General features: G+C 38.1%; 1 protein-coding gene across 6 annotated transcripts in view; it reads right to left on the bottom strand.

Annotated features, from left to right (window-relative positions):
• The window catches only part of BTRC (beta-transducin repeat containing E3 ubiquitin protein ligase), a 195,848-nt gene that overhangs the window by 77,224 nt on the left and 96,610 nt on the right, over positions 1 to 22,014 (bottom strand). For all 6 annotated transcript variants that reach the window (XM_032225194.1, XM_032225199.1, XM_032225196.1 and 3 more), the window contains 2 exons: positions 15,462 to 15,539; positions 4,067 to 4,153 (listed from right to left, as the gene is read on the bottom strand). In XM_032225194.1, coding sequence (XP_032081085.1) covers positions 4,067 to 4,153; positions 15,462 to 15,539 — 165 coding nt within the window. The remainder of the gene's footprint in view (positions 1 to 4,066; positions 4,154 to 15,461; positions 15,540 to 22,014) is intronic.

The following is a 22,014-nucleotide window of genomic DNA, read 5'->3' as shown; positions in this document are numbered from 1 at the left end:
AATGAAAACACTTTAATCTCACAATATATAGATGGACTCAACCACAGTTTCAAATAGAACATTGAACATCCTAGGGCTAAGCTACATCGAAAAATGCTAGGGAATTCCTGGAAGTTTGCATTAGACAAATCAACCATCAATAGACACATAGAGATAAATCACATTCACATGCCAAGAGACAATTTAAAAAGCTAAGAAAAACAAAAAGACCAGAATGCATCTTCTCTAACAACTAACATTCAGAGAAACAGGAATTAACACCAGACAAACAATCAAGCAAAAACCAATAACCTAATCACGGAGCTACCAAAAAGGAAACCATATCGCCACCAACACTAGCATATAAACTGCTGCAAAAAAACAGGGCACTAATTATATAGTTGCTAGCACTGACGATGTTACCTAGTTAGGTAATGAAATGTCCTAACTCAGGGAGAACAAGGGCTCCAAAGTTATTACAAACTATATTGGGAAAGCAATACTGCTGAAGCAGTAGTGGTAGTACTTCATGGTAATGGATCTGACTATTTGAGAGACCGCCTTCTGCCAATTACCTCCCTTCGTCCCATCAGATCGCATAGAGTAGGCCTCCTCCGAATTCCATCCGCCAGTCAGTGCCGACTGGCGACTACGCGGAGGAGAGCCTTCTCGGTTGCAGCTCCGACGCTTTGGAACGATCTCCCCGTGGAGATTCGCACCCTCACCACCGTCCAGACCTTCCGCACAGCCCTCAAGATCTGGCTATCCCGTCAGGCCTGGGGATAAGATCCTAATCTCGCCCCGCCTGAATGCCGAATGAATGTTGTGTTTTATTGGTTATTTTCCTTTATTCACATTTCTTTTGTGTCCTGTCTTACACTCCCCTCCTATGAAATGTAAGCCGCCCTGAGTCCCCTTAGGGAAAAGGGCGGCCTATAAATGTCAATAAAATGAAAAAAAATGAAAATGAAATGAAATGAAGCACATCAAAATGTCCAGGAAGATCCCTCCCTTCAAATCCTCCATCCAATTTGGTTGCTGAACTTTTCTTTTCCTCACAGACTTCTTAAAACTATGACACACAAAGCTAGAAGTAGTTGGTTTCCCCATTTTGAGTTTTCAAAAAAATAATTGTTACTGCAATTGTTACTGCAATTGTTATTGCAGCAGAAGCATAGCCACCTCTATATCTGTCAAAGCAGACCTAACCTTTTGGATCTTCCATAAGGTTAATCTTCTCATAGCAGCATAAGGAAGAGGAGGAGGAGGTGCCCCTGACATGAGTGACATCAAGCTAGCCACGCCCACTGGCTACCACCCCCACCATCCCCAAAGTCAAACACAATCCTGATGTGGCCCTCAATGAAATTGAATTTGACACCCTGGTCTAGTTCTTTTGGCAGTTAGCAAAATAAGCTTTAAATCTCCAGCAGCAAGATAAAAGGGTGTAATCCTGCAGCAGACCAATTGGACTACCACTGACCTTTAAAGATTCTTCCTCCATGCAACCTACAATGTCTGCAGGAGAAGTCTTCTGTTAATACAGAATGAATAATTCTTGATTCTTGTAGAAACAACTCTATCAACTTCAGCCTGTCTCAGCAATTGGCTAGCAATGGGGCCTGTGGCTTCACTGTGAGAACATATCCTTAGTGAATAGTAAGTGGGATGTTTTTACAATGTGGTAACCTAGTTGTATGACTGTCCATAGAAGGACAAGATAATGTTCATGGAAATAGCTTCTTCTGGACAAAGTGAGGAAACGCTTTACGTTTCCATTTTAGCAGGATAATACAAAGACCCTGCCTATGTGAATATTCATATCTCCTAAACTATGCAAATTTGTTTATTTAGTATTCAAAAGATATATGATAAACACAACTGGTTTAAAAACAAAAACATTTTGAGACATGTTACACACACCTATTTCCTTGTAAAATCTAGTAAAACCAATAAATTCATACACACAGTCAACTATAAAAACTTTAGTGATACAGTGCTAGAAAAGAATATATCTTTAATTTGACACCAGGGCTTATTTGTTATTTTTTGTTATCATTGGCTTTTTTCTTATGGATGGTCCCAAAGATTCTAGGCAGAATAAACAGAGGTCTAATTTATATAAGCACACCTTCATAGGTGCTACAAAAAATAATTATCGTATTTGCCTCATGTCTCTCTATCAGCTACTTGTAAGTTCTAGTCAAACCAATGAGCTTTGAACAGAAAAGCCTATTGCTGAACGAATTGCATATTGCCCAGCTTTCACATATCCAGGGTGAAACTCAAACCAAATTTTAGAGGGAATTTTCAAGCAGAGTGTAATACTGTGGTAATTACAAGAAAGAATCCCCATTTGTAGAAGATGGAATCATTTCTATCTGAGCCAGATCATGTAATTACCAACTGTAGATAAGTGAAACTCGGATTTACTTGTATTTCAAATGAGGCTGCTTGTAACAAGGACTACCTTTTTTAGTTATGCTTAAGAGATCTTAGCTATGAAGTTTATACAGATTTAACATGCTCATTGTGGAAGATGTACATTACAAAAATAAATTCTACTTACTGTATTTTTCACACTGTAAGACGTACTTTTTCCCCATCCAAAAAGTGGTTGGAAATGTCTGTGTGTCTTATATAGCAAATGTTGCCGAAGCCCTGCTCACCTACCAGCCCGCACCCTTTGACCATTTTCAGCCACTCTGAGCCCTGTTTTTGGCCTTCATGCTTCCTGTTTTTGGCCTGTTCCAGGCAGGGGGGATTGCCGCTGCCGCCTATTGCCATCACCATTGATCGGCGGTGGCGGCAATTGGTGGCGCTGGCAATCCCTGGGGCCAAAACAGAACAAAAATAGAATATGTGGAGGCCGAAAACAGTGTGCACGGGGGCCGAAAATGGGGCACGCGGATGCCAAAAAGGGGGATGCAGAGGTAGCAATGGGCGGCAATGATAGGTGATGGCAATGGGCGACGGCAATCCCTGCAACCTGGAACAGCTGATCAGCGATATTCCGGGAGGTTGATCCAACTGCCAATCAGCTGCTTGTGCTAAATCAGGCTGTGCTGAAGTTGACCAGGCTGTTTGCTGTAAGGAGGCAAATTGCTGGGAGGGAGAGGCAGATTTTTTTTTCTTGTTTTCTTCCCCAAAAGCTGGTTTTTTTTAATGGTTCTGGAGTGTCTTATAGTGCAAAAAATATGGTAATAAGGTGCTTATTTTCCTATCAAAAATTACCTTGTGTTTGGAAAGGGTGGGGAGCATCCATAAAGCTGTATGCACTGAATCTTGCAGGGCTACTCTGAACTTTCTTCTAATGAAAACATGAAAGTTAAGTAAAGGGAAAGTGCACCCACATTCCAGTCATTCACAATTTCTCAGATCTATTTCTTATTTTACAACAATCATATTTGGTTGGAAAGCTAAGAAAAGCTAAGGGAAAGCTAAGACAAGGTACATATTTTGTCTAAAAATTGTTCTTCTGAAGTGGAAATATAAAAAGACACATTACCCATTTACCATTATATGGCAATTTTAAGTTCTTCTGACTTCACCTCTATCTTGTTAACAGGAGTCTCCAAAGGGGAGGAAATACAAGTAAATCCGAGTTTTTATTATATAATGGTGGCCAGCAGAGGGGGTATGAGAGTATCACATGCTCACCATTTAGACTTCTATATAAACTTTGTTTTAGAAAATAGAGGATGATAGAGGCATTTAGATTCTTGAGTTACCTGTTTAAATCAAACATGGGTACTTTTTTTACAAGAGGGTAAGAGAAAAATAAATCAACCCAACATATAAAAATATGGCCAATGCTAAAATGTTTCAAGTAGAACATCTAGGATATATTTTGTTAAATTAGACTACAAAATATTTTAAATACATTTTGGCTTTTAATCTATTTCTGAAAAGGAAAGGGATTATAGGTAGGACGCCAAATCCCACAGTCAAAGTTTTACTTACTTTGATATATTTTGTTAAATTAGGCTACAAAATATTTTAAATACATTTTGGCTTTTAATCTATTTCTGAAAAGCCAAGGGATTATAGGTAGGACGCCAAATCCCACAGTCAAAGTTTTACTTACTTTGACCACACAGCTTTCAGTCTTCATTGTAGTACCTAGGCATACTGTGTCTTGGTTGAAGCAAAGTCTGGTACAGTTGTTATAGGCCTGTGAAGATAGGAAAAAGTGATAGAGATACAACATAGTAAGCATGCATTTCTTTTAAAAAAGATCTGTATTCCTAAAAGGGCCTTACAAATTTGTTTTGAGTTAAAAACTCAGAAGAAAAGCACAAAATACCTCTGAAATACTGTGATTTAGTGATTAAAGAATTTAACTGAAATAGTGTTTAAGGTGTTAAACAAAGTTCATATCAATCCTCAAGTATGAAAGATCAGTGATGATATTGGGCCATGGTTTCTTAGCCGCTGGGAAAAAATTGGAGGAATCTCTCCTTTGTATATTATCTTGACTTCCTGAAGAAAGTCAGGATATAAGACAAATAAATGCTAATTTTGTGATCATCAAAATCCTGCATTTACTTGAAACAATAATAAATTGAAAATACATATGTAACGGTATGTAAAGGAACATTTACATATAGTATGCTCCTCCCTCCCCCCCCTCCCATGTATCCTTTCTATCAAAAGTCCATTAAGATCCTGCAGATCTGGGGATTCCTAAAAGGTGTGCATTCAGTAGACAGAATCTATTGCAAAAGCATTGCAATTTTACCTTAACAGCAATTGCAATAGCATTTATATACCGCTCTGTAGTGTTTTGCAGCACTGTCCGTGTCGCTTACAATGTCAGCACAGTATATTGCTCCCAACAATCTGGGTCCTTTTATCAATCTTGGAAGGGTGGAAGATTGATTTGAACTGAGCAGGTCAGGATCGAACTCCTGGCTGTAGGCAGAATGAACCTGCAATACTGCATTCTAATCATGGCACAACTACGGCTCTTCTCTTAAACTTATCTGATGCCAAAATATACTTCAGCTTACGTACAGTAGTCCTCAATTACCAATGGTAATTGAAACATAAAAACTCTGTGGCTAAACAGCATGTCTGTAAAGTGATGTCATGTGATCATGGCAATTTATAATAGCTGATTTGGCAGTCCCAGTTGTCACTTTTAGGTGAATCCTGCGCAGTTATTTACTTTCTGTAAGCCGCCCGGAGTCCTTCGGGATTGGGCAGCCTATAAATTTATTAAATACTAATACTAATACTAGTCATAATATCCCACAGTCACGTTTGTGATTTTCTGCTAATTTCCCATTGACTTAGTTTATCAGAAGCCGGCAGTCAAGTTTGCAAATGGTGAGAACATTACTGTAGGAGACTGCAATGTCATAATTGTGAGCCAGTTGCCAAACACCGGAATTATGGTCAGGAGCTGCAATGGCTGCAATTGCAACTGGCACTAAATCCCCCTTGTTCAACACTGTCATAACTTTGAATGAACAAATGGTTCTTAAATAAAGACCACCTGTATTATTTTCATATATTTAACAAGGACATTGCACTACACATAATACAGGACTGGTGTTCTAATGACTGAGGTCTAAGATTATGGACAGTGAGTCTGAACACAGAACACAAAATGTGGTCATGCAAATTATATGGTCACAAATAGGAAAAGGAAGGTGTGCTGGACATGTTCACTAACTTCAATTCTTTATAAAAACAAAGGGGGGGGTAATAAATAAATAAATAATATAAACTGAATAGTTTATTGATGAAGCAAAAGGTATCTAATATTAAAATAAGGTTCTTTAGTCTGCTCTTATCTTGGCTTTAAAAAAACAGAATTTTTAAAGATAATTAAAAGGCAAGATTCCAATCTTTTTGGAATGAGGCTGTATTTGTTTGAACAACTATTTCATCAATGGGTTATATTGATAAATTTTATAGCCCCAAATTCTCCAGATCTTCCCCAAATTTTCTTTAAGGAATGGTTTAAAGAAAGACCCAGACCTAATTTTTGTTTGTTTGAGGCACAAATACTTTCCATTAACCAAACCACGTGTATCCTCAATGTTCACTGAAAACAAAGATGGAAGAAGACATTCTCCATTTTCATTTAGATGCTTTTTACAACTTTTCCCCTATTATTTACTTACTTTGAACACATCTTTTCATTTAAAAAATCTAAGCCAGTTAGTTACAGAGAAATAAAATCAATAATCATGTATGTAAGGAAAAACAAAATAGAGGGAAAAAAATCACCTTTTCTGACACTGCTTTGGATTTCTTCACAAAACACAGAATAGTGTGTTAATGAGGAACAAGAACTTGTATTTCAAACAAGAAAATAAATAGTCTACCCTTGTATTAGACCAATGTTTTCTGTGTGCCCACTAATAGTAAAAATAGTTTCTTTGATGATGGGCACAAACAACGAATATTCAATTTTGGATTGATATTTGAGAGTCAATATGGACTATCGTTTTAATTTTATTTTACCAAGATATTTTTATCTTCTATATTTTAAAGAGCCAGTTTGGTGTACTGGTTAACACATCAGGTTGGACATTAGGGGGAGTGTGAATTCTAATCTTGTCTTAGACAAGAAGCCAGCTGAGCAACCTTGGGCTGAAAAAACTGCTAAGAAACCATGCTAAGAAAATTACAAGGATTTGTCCAAACAATTGCCAGGAGTCAACACTGACTTAAAAGGCAAGCATGCAAACACACATTTTAAAATAATATTTGAATTTTGGGGTTTTATTTGATTTTCCATTTTTCCTTTAGCATGTATTCTCAGCAGCACAAACTCTGCTACCTGTGAACTGGATCTCTGCCCCTCCTGGCTTCTTTGGGGATCTCAGGTAGTGGTATTATGTTTGGGAGATTGTGAATGACAATTTAAGGGAAGCAGTAATACTCCCTCTCTTAAAGAAGCCAGTTTTTGGTGTCACTGTTTTAGACGCCTTCCTCCCTGTCTCTAATATTGCTTTTCAGGGAACTTTTAGGGAAGATGACAAAACTCCAATTACAAGGGATCCTAGATTATCAAGATCCTTTCCAGCATGGATTCAGATCTCGATATACTGTAGGAAACTACACTGCGGACTATATAATTTACTATGTAATACTTTGACTCTTCAGGCTCAGAAACTGAATTGTCCAAACACCTCCTCCAAGAGAAACCAGTTTCTGGGCCATGAGAAACAGTGTCTGAAATACTTGCCTGATTCTGTGCCAGAGGTAGATAGCCTTGGAGTACTTTAATACAGTTTTATATTGCATATAAAGAATGCAAGTATAAACCAGTTTGTTGAAAACTACTCTTTTGGTGAAAGCTTGCTATAATTCTGAACAAGTTTTCAATTTCACACTGCTGCTAGGGTAAAACATTTTAAAGAGTTTAATTTTTACAGTGGCTTCAGTGACACAGGATTATCTAACAAAGTAATGGCTAATCAATAGGGGTTTAGTTGTCAGGTGAAACATATAACACACTAAAAGGGATTGATTGTTAGACTCCTTCTTATTTACTAGGAGGTATATATTTAAAATGACACAAACTTGTTACCAAGCTACATTCCTTTAACCTTGCAAAGGCTGTTTGAGATGAGTGTTAAGCAGCCTATAGCAAAACACACACTAATGGAAAAGAATATCAAGAAAACACACAGCTCTTCAAATCATGTCAAGAGCAGGAGGAATACAATGAGGGTGACTAGGAGATACAAAGCTTAATCTGTTTCCAAACTGCGGTATCTGTTGGCATATACTAAGAAAAAGAGAATAAACTCTACAATAATTGTCAAAATTATTGTAGAGTTATAGAAGACTTATATGAATCACAAGTTATGGGTGGTCGGTTTAAATAACTGCATCAATTTGGAATATTTTGATATGAACTTCAACAGTAAACAAAAAGGTTGGACTAAAATCCAGAAAATATTATGAAGTTTTACCATAATCTGAGTTTCTACAGGTATTGTAAAAATGGCTAGTATTTTCAGTGCAGCAATTTTTTTTACACTAAAAGAATCTTTTTTCAATTTTTAAAAATATACATTGTTTTCATTTTATTCTTTTTGATTGACAAGCATTTTAAAGTCCTCATAAGTTAATTATATATAGTATATTGATATCAATGTGGCAAATAGGGATGATTAGAGAATCAGAAGTGATTACAAAGTTCTTAATGTATATGTAATGCTGATATCACTATGTATCAGTCTGTCACATTTATTGTATATAATCATAGGTTATTACAAGCTAAGTGATGTGTAAAACTGTCCTTACGTTACCAGCGTGAAGTAAGGTTAATACTTAGAGAGAATAGCCTTTGAATCTCTGAGATATTTCAAGCTTCCCATTTAAACCAATTGAAACCTTTTGCAATTGTATGGTCTAAAGAAAATGTAATTTCCCAAGCAATTCATCCAAAAGATCACCATCTGTGAGTAAAACCCCATTTTTATCAGGTGTGGCAACCTAAAGTTCAATGAGAATGCTTTCCCTACCAATTAATAAGTACATGATTTATCAGAGAAATATTGTAATTAAAAATTCTAAAATACAACAGCTCACCTTGTCATGCTATTTCTAGAGACATGACTGTTAAGAAATATTTGCGAATAGAACTACCAGATGGTTAAAAAAATATTAGATACTGAAGAACTCAGCTGATTTGAGGCTATAGGTAAATCACTTCTACAGATTCACAAATACTATTTCCATTTAAAGTATAAAGGCCTTAGACAGCTATCATTAATTGTGTTTAACACTTTGCAGAGAGAGATACTTCTAAAAGTATTAAATAAAGCTTATAAATTTGAAAACATTTATAAACCATGCAATTAAAAATGAAATTTAAGTTGAGCAGCACAGTATTATTATATTATATTTCAACATGCAACTAGTATTTCCAAATCTATGTTTTAAATCTATTTCTATAGTCCAGAATATTTATAATTCAAATTTCTAAGACTATATATCTCTACAGGAATTCTGGCTCTGAATAAATTAATCGTAATAAGGGTAACAGAAATTCGCAATGTAAAATCCCAATGTAGCTTAATCCAGGTAGGCACATAGCTCAAATTGCCTCAGGACCTGAGAGAAAAGCCAGGTACTTAAATACTTGCTGGGACTGTTCTAACCTCCAGGAATATGCTGTTCCAGACGGAGTAGTGCAATGGGAAAGCCTTACTTCCTAGTCTCCATCAGATGGCACTGCTTAAGAGATGATGCATGAAGTGAGGCCAATATGTCAGATCATAGAGGACAGGCCAAAAGAGGGGGGGGAGGTCCCTCAGATAAACAGGCTATATCCCATGAAGGACATTGTAGATGAAAACCAACACATTGAATGGAGTAGTTCGCAGAGGGATTATACGGACCTATCAAGTTATGCCCATAATTCATCTATATTAAGAATGTATATGTCAGCTTTTATCATGTCTGGAGCATAATTGTTTATACCGCTGCATTTTGGACCAGTTGTAGTTTGAGTGGTCAAGAAACAATGCACAGTTTATTTCAATAATCCACTCACAATATAACTAAAGCATGGATGACTGTGATACGTCCCAGTCCAGTGTCAGCAGTTTTGAATATCTTGCCAATTTCTTCAATCTCAGGATCAAACACTTCCCAGGCAATAAGCAAGAATATGCTTAAATAACTCAAGAGTTACTTAGTTGGAGCTCGGTTAGGTTTAACACTCATATCTTTGCCAGAATCCAGAGCTGCTACTTTGAATGCTCATCACAGTGGCTGAAACTGAAATCATTCCTTTTGAGGGAGATATGCGGTTCAGAAATGTGAAAAGTAACATGAATTTTCCTGCTGGAAATTAGCATGCACCAACTGCCAACCTTTCAGATGCCACAACTCCTCCAAGCTTGCTACACTGCTTAAAATGCGGGATTCAATGTAAGAGGCTAATCATGGACATCCTATTTGAGGGGCCATCTAGTCATTCCTGGAAAGCAAGGAGTTTGTTCCCTACACTTATTCACAGCTGTCCTACTCTACTCCAACCACCATTCTCAATTAAAGAACAACTGAAATCATCAACTTCAAACAAACCTTTCCACCCACTGGCTGGAGAAACTAGTAAAACACCATCATCTCTGTGGTTACCATCAATATTCAACCTCCCTTGACACTATCTTAAAGATAAAGGCATAAAAAAAGAAAGACAGAAACATTTGGCATGGCACAATATAAACTCGATAAATCAAAACCCTTTTCAGAAATATTCCCACAACTCTGTTTAAAATACTGCAATTAGATCTTTCTTGCTGTGGAACCCAGAGAACCTAATTTTACCACTAGAGGGAAGAATTGTCTTGGTACATAGGCACAATACATAGAAATGATTTTTAAAAAACAATTTCTGTAACAAAAGTTTTCTTGACTAGATGAGCCTTCTACTTACATACAAAATAACTAATAAGAAAAAAAAAATCAAGACTCCCTCTACATTTTAAAAAAGGCAGCGATATTAACTGTTCCCAATTTAACCTACCCCCAACCCTGAAAATTACCCAATAAAGCTCTATTGACAAAAGCCAGGAGAAAAAATTGTTTGTAAAACAAAATCTGAAATAACAAGATCAAACAAAAGAGAAATGTCATGGTATTTAGCCATCTGGTAGTAACCTGTAAACAAACTGTCCTCCAAAGAGAGCAGAAAATACATTCTGCTAAATTATGATTCAAACACTTATTAGCTAATATTGGCAGAATTTGCCAGATTCAAACAGTATTGTTAATGTATAGGCGGTTTATTCCATCCCAGCCTCAGATCTTGGCCATAAAAATATGCAAAGCCCACTTTTTCTGGCTTTCCTTTCTGCTGTTGCTAGCCTGCCTTATGTTTTGCTCATCTTCAAATATTTAAATTGTTCATTTTAAAGCCTAGTCATTAAAAGGGAAGATGGCAACTTAGGCAGTCATTTTTCTTCCCATTTACAATAGGTGACATTTCTCCAGCAGTGCACAAGGTGTTGAAAACCTGGCAGCTGTTACCTCCTGGGACAGAGCTCCTTTTTTATCCTCCTCTTGACAGTTTAACTCAATGGGTCAGCACCTTTAAAGACAGCAAAGTATCAGTGAAGTGGATGGCTAGAGTTGAATTACTGCACCCTCCCTAATCAATGGAAGCCCTCACTGCAGGTGAAACTCTTCATCTATAGAGGTGCATGGAGGAGGAAAATGTAATGCCTTAAGCCAGATGGGTTTCATCTTGTGGTGTGTGATTTTTGCTTTGTCTTTAAAAAGAAAAAAGAAAAAAAGAATGGAACAAGCTAACAAGCGGACAGATACTTTGTTAGCTTCTTGGCCTCTCTCATGGCTCTGAAGCCCCAGGGTTCCAGCCACACAAGAGAAAAGAATTCAGCATACACGTAAACACTTAAAGAAATATAACTAAGGGGATGGCAGCATGCTGTTTTCAAAGAGTTGAAAGTCCTGTTCACAGCTTTATTTATCACTATGCACGTTCAGTAGGCTGTAAGTGGACAGAGAAACAAAAGGTCAGAAGAATAGGCAATGCTAGACATTTACTCCCTGAGAGAGGAAGGCAGAAAAGCAGCACATCTGACAGACATGATTAGTATTAAAGTAAAAAGTCAATACAAGTGGGCTTTATGTTTCAGGATAATATCTTTGGCAGCAGCCTTGAATTTCTGTTTAATTTATAAAGTTAACTCTTGAAGTACTAAGGAAAAAATCTTGAGAGATTATTAACAGAGGGAGGACAGGAAAACTAAATGCATTACTTTATGAATATTTTTAATAATCTTGCTGGGCATTATCAATGTTAAAGGTCAGGTTAAATCAATCATGTTGATTTTCCCTCCCTGAAAAATATGCATTCAATTTTAGATAACTATGAGATTTATTATTATTTTTAACTGTTTTTCCTTCATAACATTTGCCCAAAATTGTAAACATCCTGTGGTTGGGCTCAGCCAGGGTTGTCAAAATGGTGGCATGGGCCACACCCACCTCAGCTCCGTGAAGGGGAAAACCCGTTATGAAACATCACATGACAGCAATTTGACACCGCAAGTATGACACCCATGGGCTCAGCAGTTTTTCCACTTTCCTCTCAATATATCAGAATCCTTGTAAGTCCTCTAAAACCTCTGATTATTGCAGTCAGAAAACATGATGCAAAACTGCTGAAGAAATGGCTTACCAGAACACAGTGATGGAAAGGTATAGCTATTCTAGCTGGGGAATTCAAGGAGCTGAAGTCCATACATCTAAAAATTGCTGAGATTGAGAAACGCTGATGTAGAAGGAAGGAGAACCTTTTTAGTTGAGAGAGAGTCAGGGATAGCTGCTTCACTTTTATTCTGTCTGGAAGCTGTGCACTTCAATGCAAAAACTGCCATGCATATCATTTCAATGACACTGCTATCAGCACTTCCCCCACATGGCACCTTTTGACATAATTTCCTCTCTGCAAAGACTATCCAATCTCCCTCCACCCGCAGAGCAAGTTTTGACAGGAAAAAGATACTTCATTAATACCCTATTTGAGCAAAGGGGAGTAGTCTTCCTTAAATAACCTGTGCTGAGCCAATCTTTTAAAAAAGGCAGGAGAGTAATCAAGTTCAGGGCAGCCCTGGACAGCTGCCCTGTGACCTAGCTCTGTTGACCTTTGCTATTCATCACTTTCCTTAAGAGTGGGAGGGCAGACTCTTGGGGAGTGATTTCACAATAGACAGCTACAATCCAACAATAATATGGTTCTTACAAAAAGAAAGGGAAAACCCAGATGGTATTGCAATAAATTTACAAATCTTCATTCATGGCTCTGTTTAACACACCCCAAAGCCAAAAGGCGCAAAGGTCCCTGGAGAGATTCCCCCCTCATTGGCTTCTAAAGGCTAGCTCTCTTTTAAGGCTACTAAGACTCAATTCTTTACAGAGGTAGAGCGCTTAAAATAATAAATGCTTGACTCAATCAATCTACCATTCAGATCCAACACTAAACGATGGGTACTGAAAACTAATTATGTTTTTGGCAAGAACGTTGAATTTAAAATAGAAACACTCAGGTTAAAAAGGGCACTGGAGCATTTGAGAGTCTCTTTCAAAAAGGCGACACACATGCATAAAACGGGATTCAAACCAGGAGTTTCATTCAATAATTCACACATTTATTTTTAAAATGAATCAGATTAGTCCCATGTGTGACCTGCTGGTCCATCTGTAGTCACTGGACTTAATGGGCCTTCTTTTCACACTAGCTTCAGATTGAAGTATGAGACAGATAAATTTAGTTTAATTTTCAACAGATCAAGCTATCCATTTTCGAAACAGACCATCTGGATCAGCCTATTAAAATTAATTTATAACTTAGCAGAGGAAAGCATTTGTTTGTTAGCTAAACATAGTTGCCAAAAACTTTGGCCCCTTGTCATTGTTTTCTAAAACTTCACACACACACACACAAACACACACATCACATGATGCATGTGTATATACAGATTTTATCCCTAAACTTGCCCCCCACAGAATGACCTACATGTATTTTTTCTACTTTTAAACTAATTATTTCTCTCCCCTTTATTCCTTCCATCCTAGAGAAAATGAAAGCAGTCAAAATGAAGTCCCATTCACTATCTTTCAACTTTTAATATTGTTAATGCAGGGTGAACAGTGGTAATTCTTGCCAGAGCAAAGTTAATGTTCTCTAGGATCCTTATGACTAATCTAATTCCTTTATTATGAATGCCTATCATTGTAAATCAGATAGTAGTAAGGGCTTTCCATGTTATTTAATCACTCTTCAATATAAGATAAAAAAATTTATTTTAATCAATTAACCAACCCTTTCATCAAGTAATCTCCCTGAAGAGCTTTTGCTTTGTATGTAGCTTAAGAGTTGAATTGTGAAATCTTTGGTGCTCCGTGAGCACTGATGTTACCTCGTTGGGTAATGCAATGTCTGCAAGCCAACAAACAAACTCAGAAAATACCAAGGACTCCACATTTTAAAAAGCTCTAGCTAAAGAAAAAAACATATTTTACAGGGCTAATATGAAAAGTATATCAAGTAACTTTGGTAGTCAGGGTTATTGACTATATTTTTAAAGCATGTTATTGCTGGTTTAACTTGGGTTAGATTATCTATGAGCTCTCAGCTTCTAGCAGCAACAATTGAACGGTAAAATCTCTAATTTGGGAGTAAGAATACTGTGATTATTTTTAAATTATAAAGGATAAAATTGTATGTTAACTCTCCAAACAGATTAATGCACTCAGGTTGCCATATAATCTGTCCCATTAAATTTGCAACAGCAACAGCATAAATATGCTGTTAATGTCAATTGTACTGTATGTCCCTCATTTAACTAACAGTTGTAGTACAAACAGACCACTCTCCTTTCTATATTGCAACTCTCTTTTCTATACTCTTTCCTGAGCAAAGAACTCAACATACATTCCATCTATGGCCTGGATAAAAGTAGAATTATTTTCTCTAAGAGAACATACTTCTTTACTACTCCTACATCAGCAGTCCCCAACCTTTTTGGCACCAGGTACCAGTTTTGTGGAAGGCAATTTTTCCACAGACCAGAGGGAATGGTTTTATTCTCACTCACTTGTCCGCTGCTCACCTCCAGCTCCGTGGCCCGGTTTCTAACAAGCCACAGACCGGTACCTGTCCGTGGCCCAGGAGTTGGGGACCCCTGTCCTAGATCACTGCCTCTCAAAGACATAAGATTGTAGGTAAAATTAAATTAACTGTACTATTCCAAACAGTGTAATCAAATCATAATTTTACTTTCATGCAGTCCTGAAATTTCTCAATAGTACTTTGCCAGTAGTAGGTATGTAGCCTCACCAAACACCATGTTCCTATGTATGTAACACAGTCATTGAAGGTTAAGGATATAGCATAACTATAGATAACCTGAGTGCATTGGGGTCACTTACCTTTCTTTCTTTCTTAATGAATTCAAAATGGGACCAGAAATATATGGCATTTTACTCTGATGTATCTTTAATCAATATATTGAATAATTGAATGCTGATTACTTTTTCACTTGAATTTTGTATGAGATAATCTTGCTGTTTCCTAAGAGGTTAAATAGGTTACAGAAGTCTAAATGGCTAAGTTATACATAAGATGGGAGACAGTTGACAGGTGAAACCAGCAAAGAAAATGACTACAATTTTATCTGTCCAATACACAAGGCACTGCTTTATAGACATTACTCAACCAGGTTAAGATCCACGGGGAACAACTCCCAGACTGCTCTATAAAGATTATAGCTTATTCAGACAGAGATTAGCTCCTAAAAGTCAGCTTCTGAAGAATATAATCACTTCAAAATTAGCATAATGTCTCAAATTAAAAAGTTGTAACAAATCATGTCTATTTTTATGTTATAGCTTTTCACATTCCAAAATATGTTAGAGAATTCTAGCTGTTTCAAGTAAAGAGGTGGATTGGTATGTGTGAGTCTGAATCAATTTCATACCTGCCTGAGTGCATTCTTCTCGGGAATGATCTTTCTTGGAGGCTCATCATTATTACAATCTTCTCTTTCAGAGGAAGTCTATACAGAAAAGAAAAAGAAAATAGTTCAAGTATTCCATTAAGGTGATTACCTACATAATTAAACAAGCATTTATAATACAGGCAGTCCTTAGCACCCGCAATCGGTTCTAGTGGCAAGGTTGCGAAGAAAACCATGTGACTGAAAGGAAGAGATGCTGCAAAGATCACTGGTTGCTGCTGTCTCATTTAGCTAAAGTTCTCTCATGCAGTGATGCCAAAATTACTCTCGTTCTGGTGTGCATTGTTGTCAGTAGAAGAAATTGGACACAAGTGCATGCCCTGATCAGAAAATGATTTTTTACTAAAGTTATTAACATCATATTTGGAAATATTAAGCTAATAAGGCAACTGCTAAATGAGAACTACCTATCTGTATTGCAAATGTAAGTTTGCTTTTTAAAATTTCTACAATGCAAAATGCTTCTTCTTTAACATAACTAAACGTGTATGTCTTATTCTGTGACCGTGTAGGATTTAGTACACTGAGATCTCTTTTATGAAATTTAAATAAATGTAACAAAGTAGGCATCCTATAAAACAGAGGTTGGCTTTTTATGTAGCATTTGTAGAGTTCACAGTCCAGTTTTGTTGTTCAGCTAAATAGACCCTATCTGTCTTTCATTATTATTTTTTCAGAAAATAAAATATATCTGTTTTCTAATAAAATCCTGATTCTGTTCTTTCAGGTGATATTAAGTGTCATCATCCCAAATCATGAAACCCTCAGTAGGCAGAACCACCATTTAAAAAATAAAATAATACTTGTTTGTTTTGCAACCCACAACAGATATCTCCAACTCTGTATGCTTGCACAGTCTCCATCAATGTAGTCATTAAAACATGCAACTGCTCTGATCTTACTAGTATTAGGGCAGCTGGCAGGAAAGATCATAGAAGTTACTCAGAACAAATAGTAAAACTGCCATTCTAGACTTGTAGATATTACCAGATGTTCAAGAAAGACCTCTATGATCAACCACAGAAGCCTCTCAATTGCTACCACTGATAATACTGTGATTGTAGCAATAATAACAAAGATGATGAAAGCAGTATTATTATTATTATACAATTGTATCACAGCGGCCAGTTGTTTCGCCGGATTTGGCATTGGTTACTAGTCGGGCCCCACCCAGGGGCCTAGGACGTCGTAACGTATTTTCTTAATATGCGTGCAGATCCAAGCAGTGCGGCTTTTTGCATTTGACTGATGGTGATTTTGTCAATTTTTAACTGTTTTAAATGTAATTCCAGTGCTTTTGGAATAGCACCCAGTGTGCCAATTACCACTGGAATTACCACTGCTGGTTTGTGCCATAATCGTTGAATTTTGATTTTTAAGTCCTGGTATTTCGTGATTTTTTCATATTCCTTCTCGTCGACCCTGCTATCACCCGGTATTGCGATGTCTAAGATTGTAACCTTATTTTTCTCAACCAGTGTGATGTCTGGTGTATTATGAGCCAGTATTCTGTCCGTTTGTATGCGAAAATCCCACAAGATCTTGATCATCTGATTTTCGGTGACTTTTTCAGGCTGATGTTCCCACCAGTTTGTTGCTGTTTTAATATTATAATTTTTGCACAAATTCCAATGGATCATTTGTGCTACTGAATTGTGCCGCAATTTATAATCAGTCTGCGTGATTTTTTTACAGCAGCTGAGTATGTGATCAACAGTTTCATCAGCTTCTTTGCAAAGTCTGCATTTGGCATCATCAGAGGATTTTTCGATTTTGGCCTTACTGGCATTTGTGCGGATAGCTTGTTCTTGCGCAGCCAGGATTAGTGACTCTGTTTCTTTCTTTAATGTATCTGCTGTTAACCATAACCAAGTTTTTTCACTGTCTATCTTTTATTTTTTCCAGAAATTGGCCATGAAATGCTTTGTTCTGCCAACTCTCCATTCTTGATTTTATCACATCTTTTCTGTATTCTTGTTTCGTCTGTTGGGCCTTCAGTAGATTTTTGTTCTTTACTTCGATTAATAGATGTTCTTGACTCTCTTTTAAATAATCAGCCAGTGCATGTTTTTCTTCTTCAACTGTTTGCTTCACTTGTAATAATCCTCTGCCACCTGATTTTCGGGGCAGGTATAGTCTATCAGTATCACCACATGTATGTAAACTGTAGTGCATTGTCATTAGTTTCCTGGTTTTTCGGTCCAAAATGTCCAAAGCAGCTTGTGTCCAGTTAACTATACCAGCTGTGTATCTTATAACTGGTATTGCCCAGGTATTTATGGCCTTGATTGTATTTCCACCATTCAATTTAGATTTCAAAATTTTCCTAACTCTGTTGGTGTACTCTCGCCTGACAATAGTTTTTACTTCTCCATGCCTGATGTTATCCAACTGCAGAATGCCTAAGTATTTGTAGGCTTCATTTTCGTTGCATTTAATTAGTTGGCCATTGGGCATTTCAATTCCCTCACATGCAGTGATTTTGCCCCTTTTTATGGATACAGTGGCGCATTTTTCCATGCCAAACTGCATTGAAATATCGGTGCTGAATACTCGGACTGTGTTTGTCAATGATTGGATTTCTATTTCTGACTTTCCATAGTTTCAAATCATCCATATATAGTAAATGTGAATTTTTTTCAGCTTCTTTAGCTGTTTGGTAGCCTAATTTCATTTTTTTTAGGATTACTGATAGTGGGATCACTGCGATGATGAAGAGAAGAGGTGAAAGTGAATCACCCTGGAAAATTCCTTGCTTGACATTAACCATTCCGTAGATCTCATTCCCTACTGCCAACTCAGTTCTCCATTGTTTCATCGCCTTTTCAGTAAAGAATGTAATATTTTTGCTAATGCCAGTTGTTTCTAAGCATTTTATGATCCAACTATGTGGCAGTGAGTCAAATGCCTTTTTGTAATCAATCCAGACCATATTCAAGTTTGTTTTTTTGTTCTTACAAATTTCTAATATCATTTTATCAATTAGGAGCTGATCTTTTGTGCCCCTGCTCCTTCTTTTGTTGCCTTTTTGCTCTACTGGCAAGATGTTGTTTGTTTTCAAATAATCCATCATGTTATCTGCAATAATGCCTGTGAGTAATTTGAAGGTTGTTGGCAAGCATGTTATTGGTCTGTAGTTTTCAGGTGTTGTTCCTTTAGTTGCATCTTTCTGAACCAAGTATGTTTTTCCAGTTGTCAACCATTCATCAATTTGGCCCTTTTGTAAAATTTTATTCAGTTGCCTGGCCAATATTGCATGTAAACTGGTCAGATATTTGAGCCAGAAACCATGTAATTGGTCCTTTCCAGGTGATGTCCAATTCTTTACCATTTTTACTCGATTTTTGACCATCTCAGTTGTTATTTCTAATACTTGCATTTGTTTGTTTGCCAATGCTTTTCTCAAAGTCATGTATCCACTTTGCTTCCTTATTGTAGTCCTTTGCATTTTCCCACAATTCTTTCCAGAATTCAACTGTGGCCTGCTTTTCTGGTTTTTCACTTTTGGTGTCACCATTCGTATTAAGACTTTGATAAAAATGCCGTTGGTCTGATCGAAATTGCTGATTTTGTTTATATTGGATGATTCGTGCCTCATATCTTTCAATTTTTCTAGCTGTTGCTGTTATCTGTTTTACAATCTCTACAGCTTCATTGATGTTTCTTGTATCCAATCTATATCTTCTGATTAGCCGATCTATGATTTTGTTGTTTTTAAGCCGTTGCTCATGCATGTTCTTTAAGTTACTAGCATCTGCCCTTAATTTTTTGACTTTTTGTTCTAATCGGATTTTCCACTTTGGCTTTGATGCTTTTTCTGTTGTGTGTCTAGGTACTTTGATTTTAATGCCTAGTTCATTAGTGACTATTACAGCTGTACTGTACATTAACTGGTTCGTTTCCAAGATGGATCTCGATTCTATTGTTGAAAACACTGCATTAACCATTTTCATGATAGGGGCCAAAATTTTCTTAGGCAGAGTTTGTAGTGAGGGTAAACGTTGCCGTTCCTCCTTAAGCAGAAAATGCTCCATGATCTTATCCTTCAATTCTTTTTGTTTTTGAGTTAGTTCATCAGTTGGTTCAGTGATAACTGGTTCTAGTGGTGGTGGTGTTATTTCCTCCCCGACAGCTTCTTCTGGGAGTTCTACTATAATGTCTTTAGTTGTGTCTTGAATATCAGTTATTTCTGCTTGTGATATTGTTTTTTTGGTTTTGCAATTTGCCTGAATTTCCTCAAGTTCAACTTCACTAAACACTTTATTCCGTATAATAAATCGCCTTTGATCTGCTAGTCGTTGTTTACTAACATTTGAATCTGGATATTGTTGCTTCCATAATTCATACAATCGCTTTAAGTAACCTCTTTTTTCTGGCTCTGAGTTGTAGTAACAGGCCATTATGGCACGGTTTTCATCTGCACTATATTTTTGTCGTTTTGTTGGCTGGTCCACTTGTAACCCACTTGTAGACGGATGTCCAGGGACCTCAACATCCGCCGTGGCCCTTGTTAACCCGCGCAACGACCGATGCAGTATAAATTTTTTATTCATTTCTTTCACCATATTGTATGGGTTGCCAGGTTTTTTTTTATGGGGCCAGGTTGCCAACCTGACCCCAACCCTCCTCCTTTCTCATCCGGGCTTGGGACTGGCAACAACGGAGTTGTTGTTGTTGTTGTTGTTGTTGTTATTATTATTATACAATTGTATCACAGCGGCCAGTTGTTTCGCCGGATTTGGCATTAGTTACTAGTCGGGCCCCACCCAGGGGCTTATTATTATTATTATTATTATTATTATTATTATTATTATTATTATTATTATTATTATTATTGCAACGTAAATTATGATGGGCTTCAGTTTTATTGTTCAGCTAAATGGCAGAGACCCTATCTGTCTTTCATTGTTTCTTGTCCATTTTTCTGCTCTTACTCCACCCTCGTCTGAGGATAGAGTACTTATGCATTTTACATTCATAAGAATGAATATTTGTGTAAAAGAAATTGAATTTCAAGGTGGTTTTACTTAAATGGTCTGTTTGTGAGGTCAGCATAAGTTTGAACTAAGCTAGCTCCTACAAAGGAGAACATGTTTTATACTTCCAAGCTAAGCCACCACTACATTTACTTTAGTACTACCTTATTTGCAATCACGGAGCGGCTTGGGCAGGAAGACTTCTGCCAACTGCGGAGGAGGAGGGAGCTGGAAGATGGCTGCCTGGAGCTCTACCACCAGAGGCCTTGTGAGGGCTGAAAAAGCCAAGTGAGAAAACTTTCTGACAATGAGAATGAGAATAACTAACCAGTGGGCCGTTGTCATGGTTAACCCTCCCTCCTGGTTGTACTCATCGTCGTCGTCCCTGGCTAGGAAGCCGAGCCGCCTTTGTGAGGGACCAAGAGAGAGAGGGAGTGCCGGGACTGCGGTCAACAGCGGACCGCCGCCACTGTTAGGTCCTAGAGCGAGCCCACCCACCACATCGTCCTCGCTGCCGCCGTGCAGAGGCTGGGCTTCCTGTACCACTTCCAGGCCCCCGCGGGGGAGGAGGAGCTCAGCCCGCTCCAACTGCCACCGGCTGCCCCAACCACCTCGGACTCACGCTGAGCGCCTTCCCCGCGGGGTTCAGACGAAGGCCCGGTCTCGGGCCAGGCTGAGGGAGGCAGTGGAGGAGAGCCCCGTACTGGAGTTGGAGACCCAAAAAACACTGACCCCAGCTCTCCCCCAAGCGGTCAATAACGCCCCCTGCTTGGAGGTTCCCCTGCTGCAGTTAAGGGACTTTTTGGGGACAAGACCGTTGGAACCTCTGAAGCCCCCCTTGAGGCACCTCGCCCTTCCTTCTTTGTTTGGAGCGTCGGAAGCCTCAGTACTGCCTCTCAAACTAGTTTCTCCCAAGTGCCAGGCTTGGCTGATAAGAATGGGGGGACTGGCCAGGCACCCAGGTTGCAGATCTGCCTCCATCTCAGTTCAGCTCCCTCCTCCCTCCCTCCTCCTCCCCCTCTTTCCCTTTCGGGACATTCAATTTTTTTACCGTTCTTAAATTATTTTAATTGCTATCTATTTAGGAATGGCATTTTTAGCCGGTTTGCTGGTGTATGAGTATATGAATGTGAGAGAAAATGTGCCCACTTTTAATTTAATTTGTTGTATTTTAATAATTATTGTGGGATGTGTCTGAAGAGAGTGTTTGATTGGTGAGTATGGTAGGACCGGGAGTGCGACCTGGAGTACCCTCCACTGAGTGCAGAAGCAGAAGTGGATGAGGGCCCAGACTCACCTCCCGTCCTGGTGTGAATGGAATACATGGCCTGCCCGGAAGAATGGGGCCATGGGGGAGGGGGGGTCTACGGGGATGGGGGGATGTCGGAGCATTTTGGTTATGACTGGGAGGGGCAACTCAAGGACCTGGTGGCAGAGGAGTACAGGGCCCTGGTCTCAGGTTGTTGTTGCTAAATGCCAGGTCGGTTATGAACAAAGCCCCCCTTGTCCGGGATTTAATATTAGATGAGGAGGCAGAC

The sequence above is a fragment of the Thamnophis elegans genome, chromosome 10, assembly GCF_009769535.1.
Source record: "Thamnophis elegans isolate rThaEle1 chromosome 10, rThaEle1.pri, whole genome shotgun sequence".
NCBI classification, from domain to species: Eukaryota; Metazoa; Chordata; class Lepidosauria; order Squamata; family Colubridae; genus Thamnophis; species Thamnophis elegans.
Note: the sequence above shows the minus strand (reverse complement) of the source record. Positions and strands in the feature narration are given on the sequence as shown.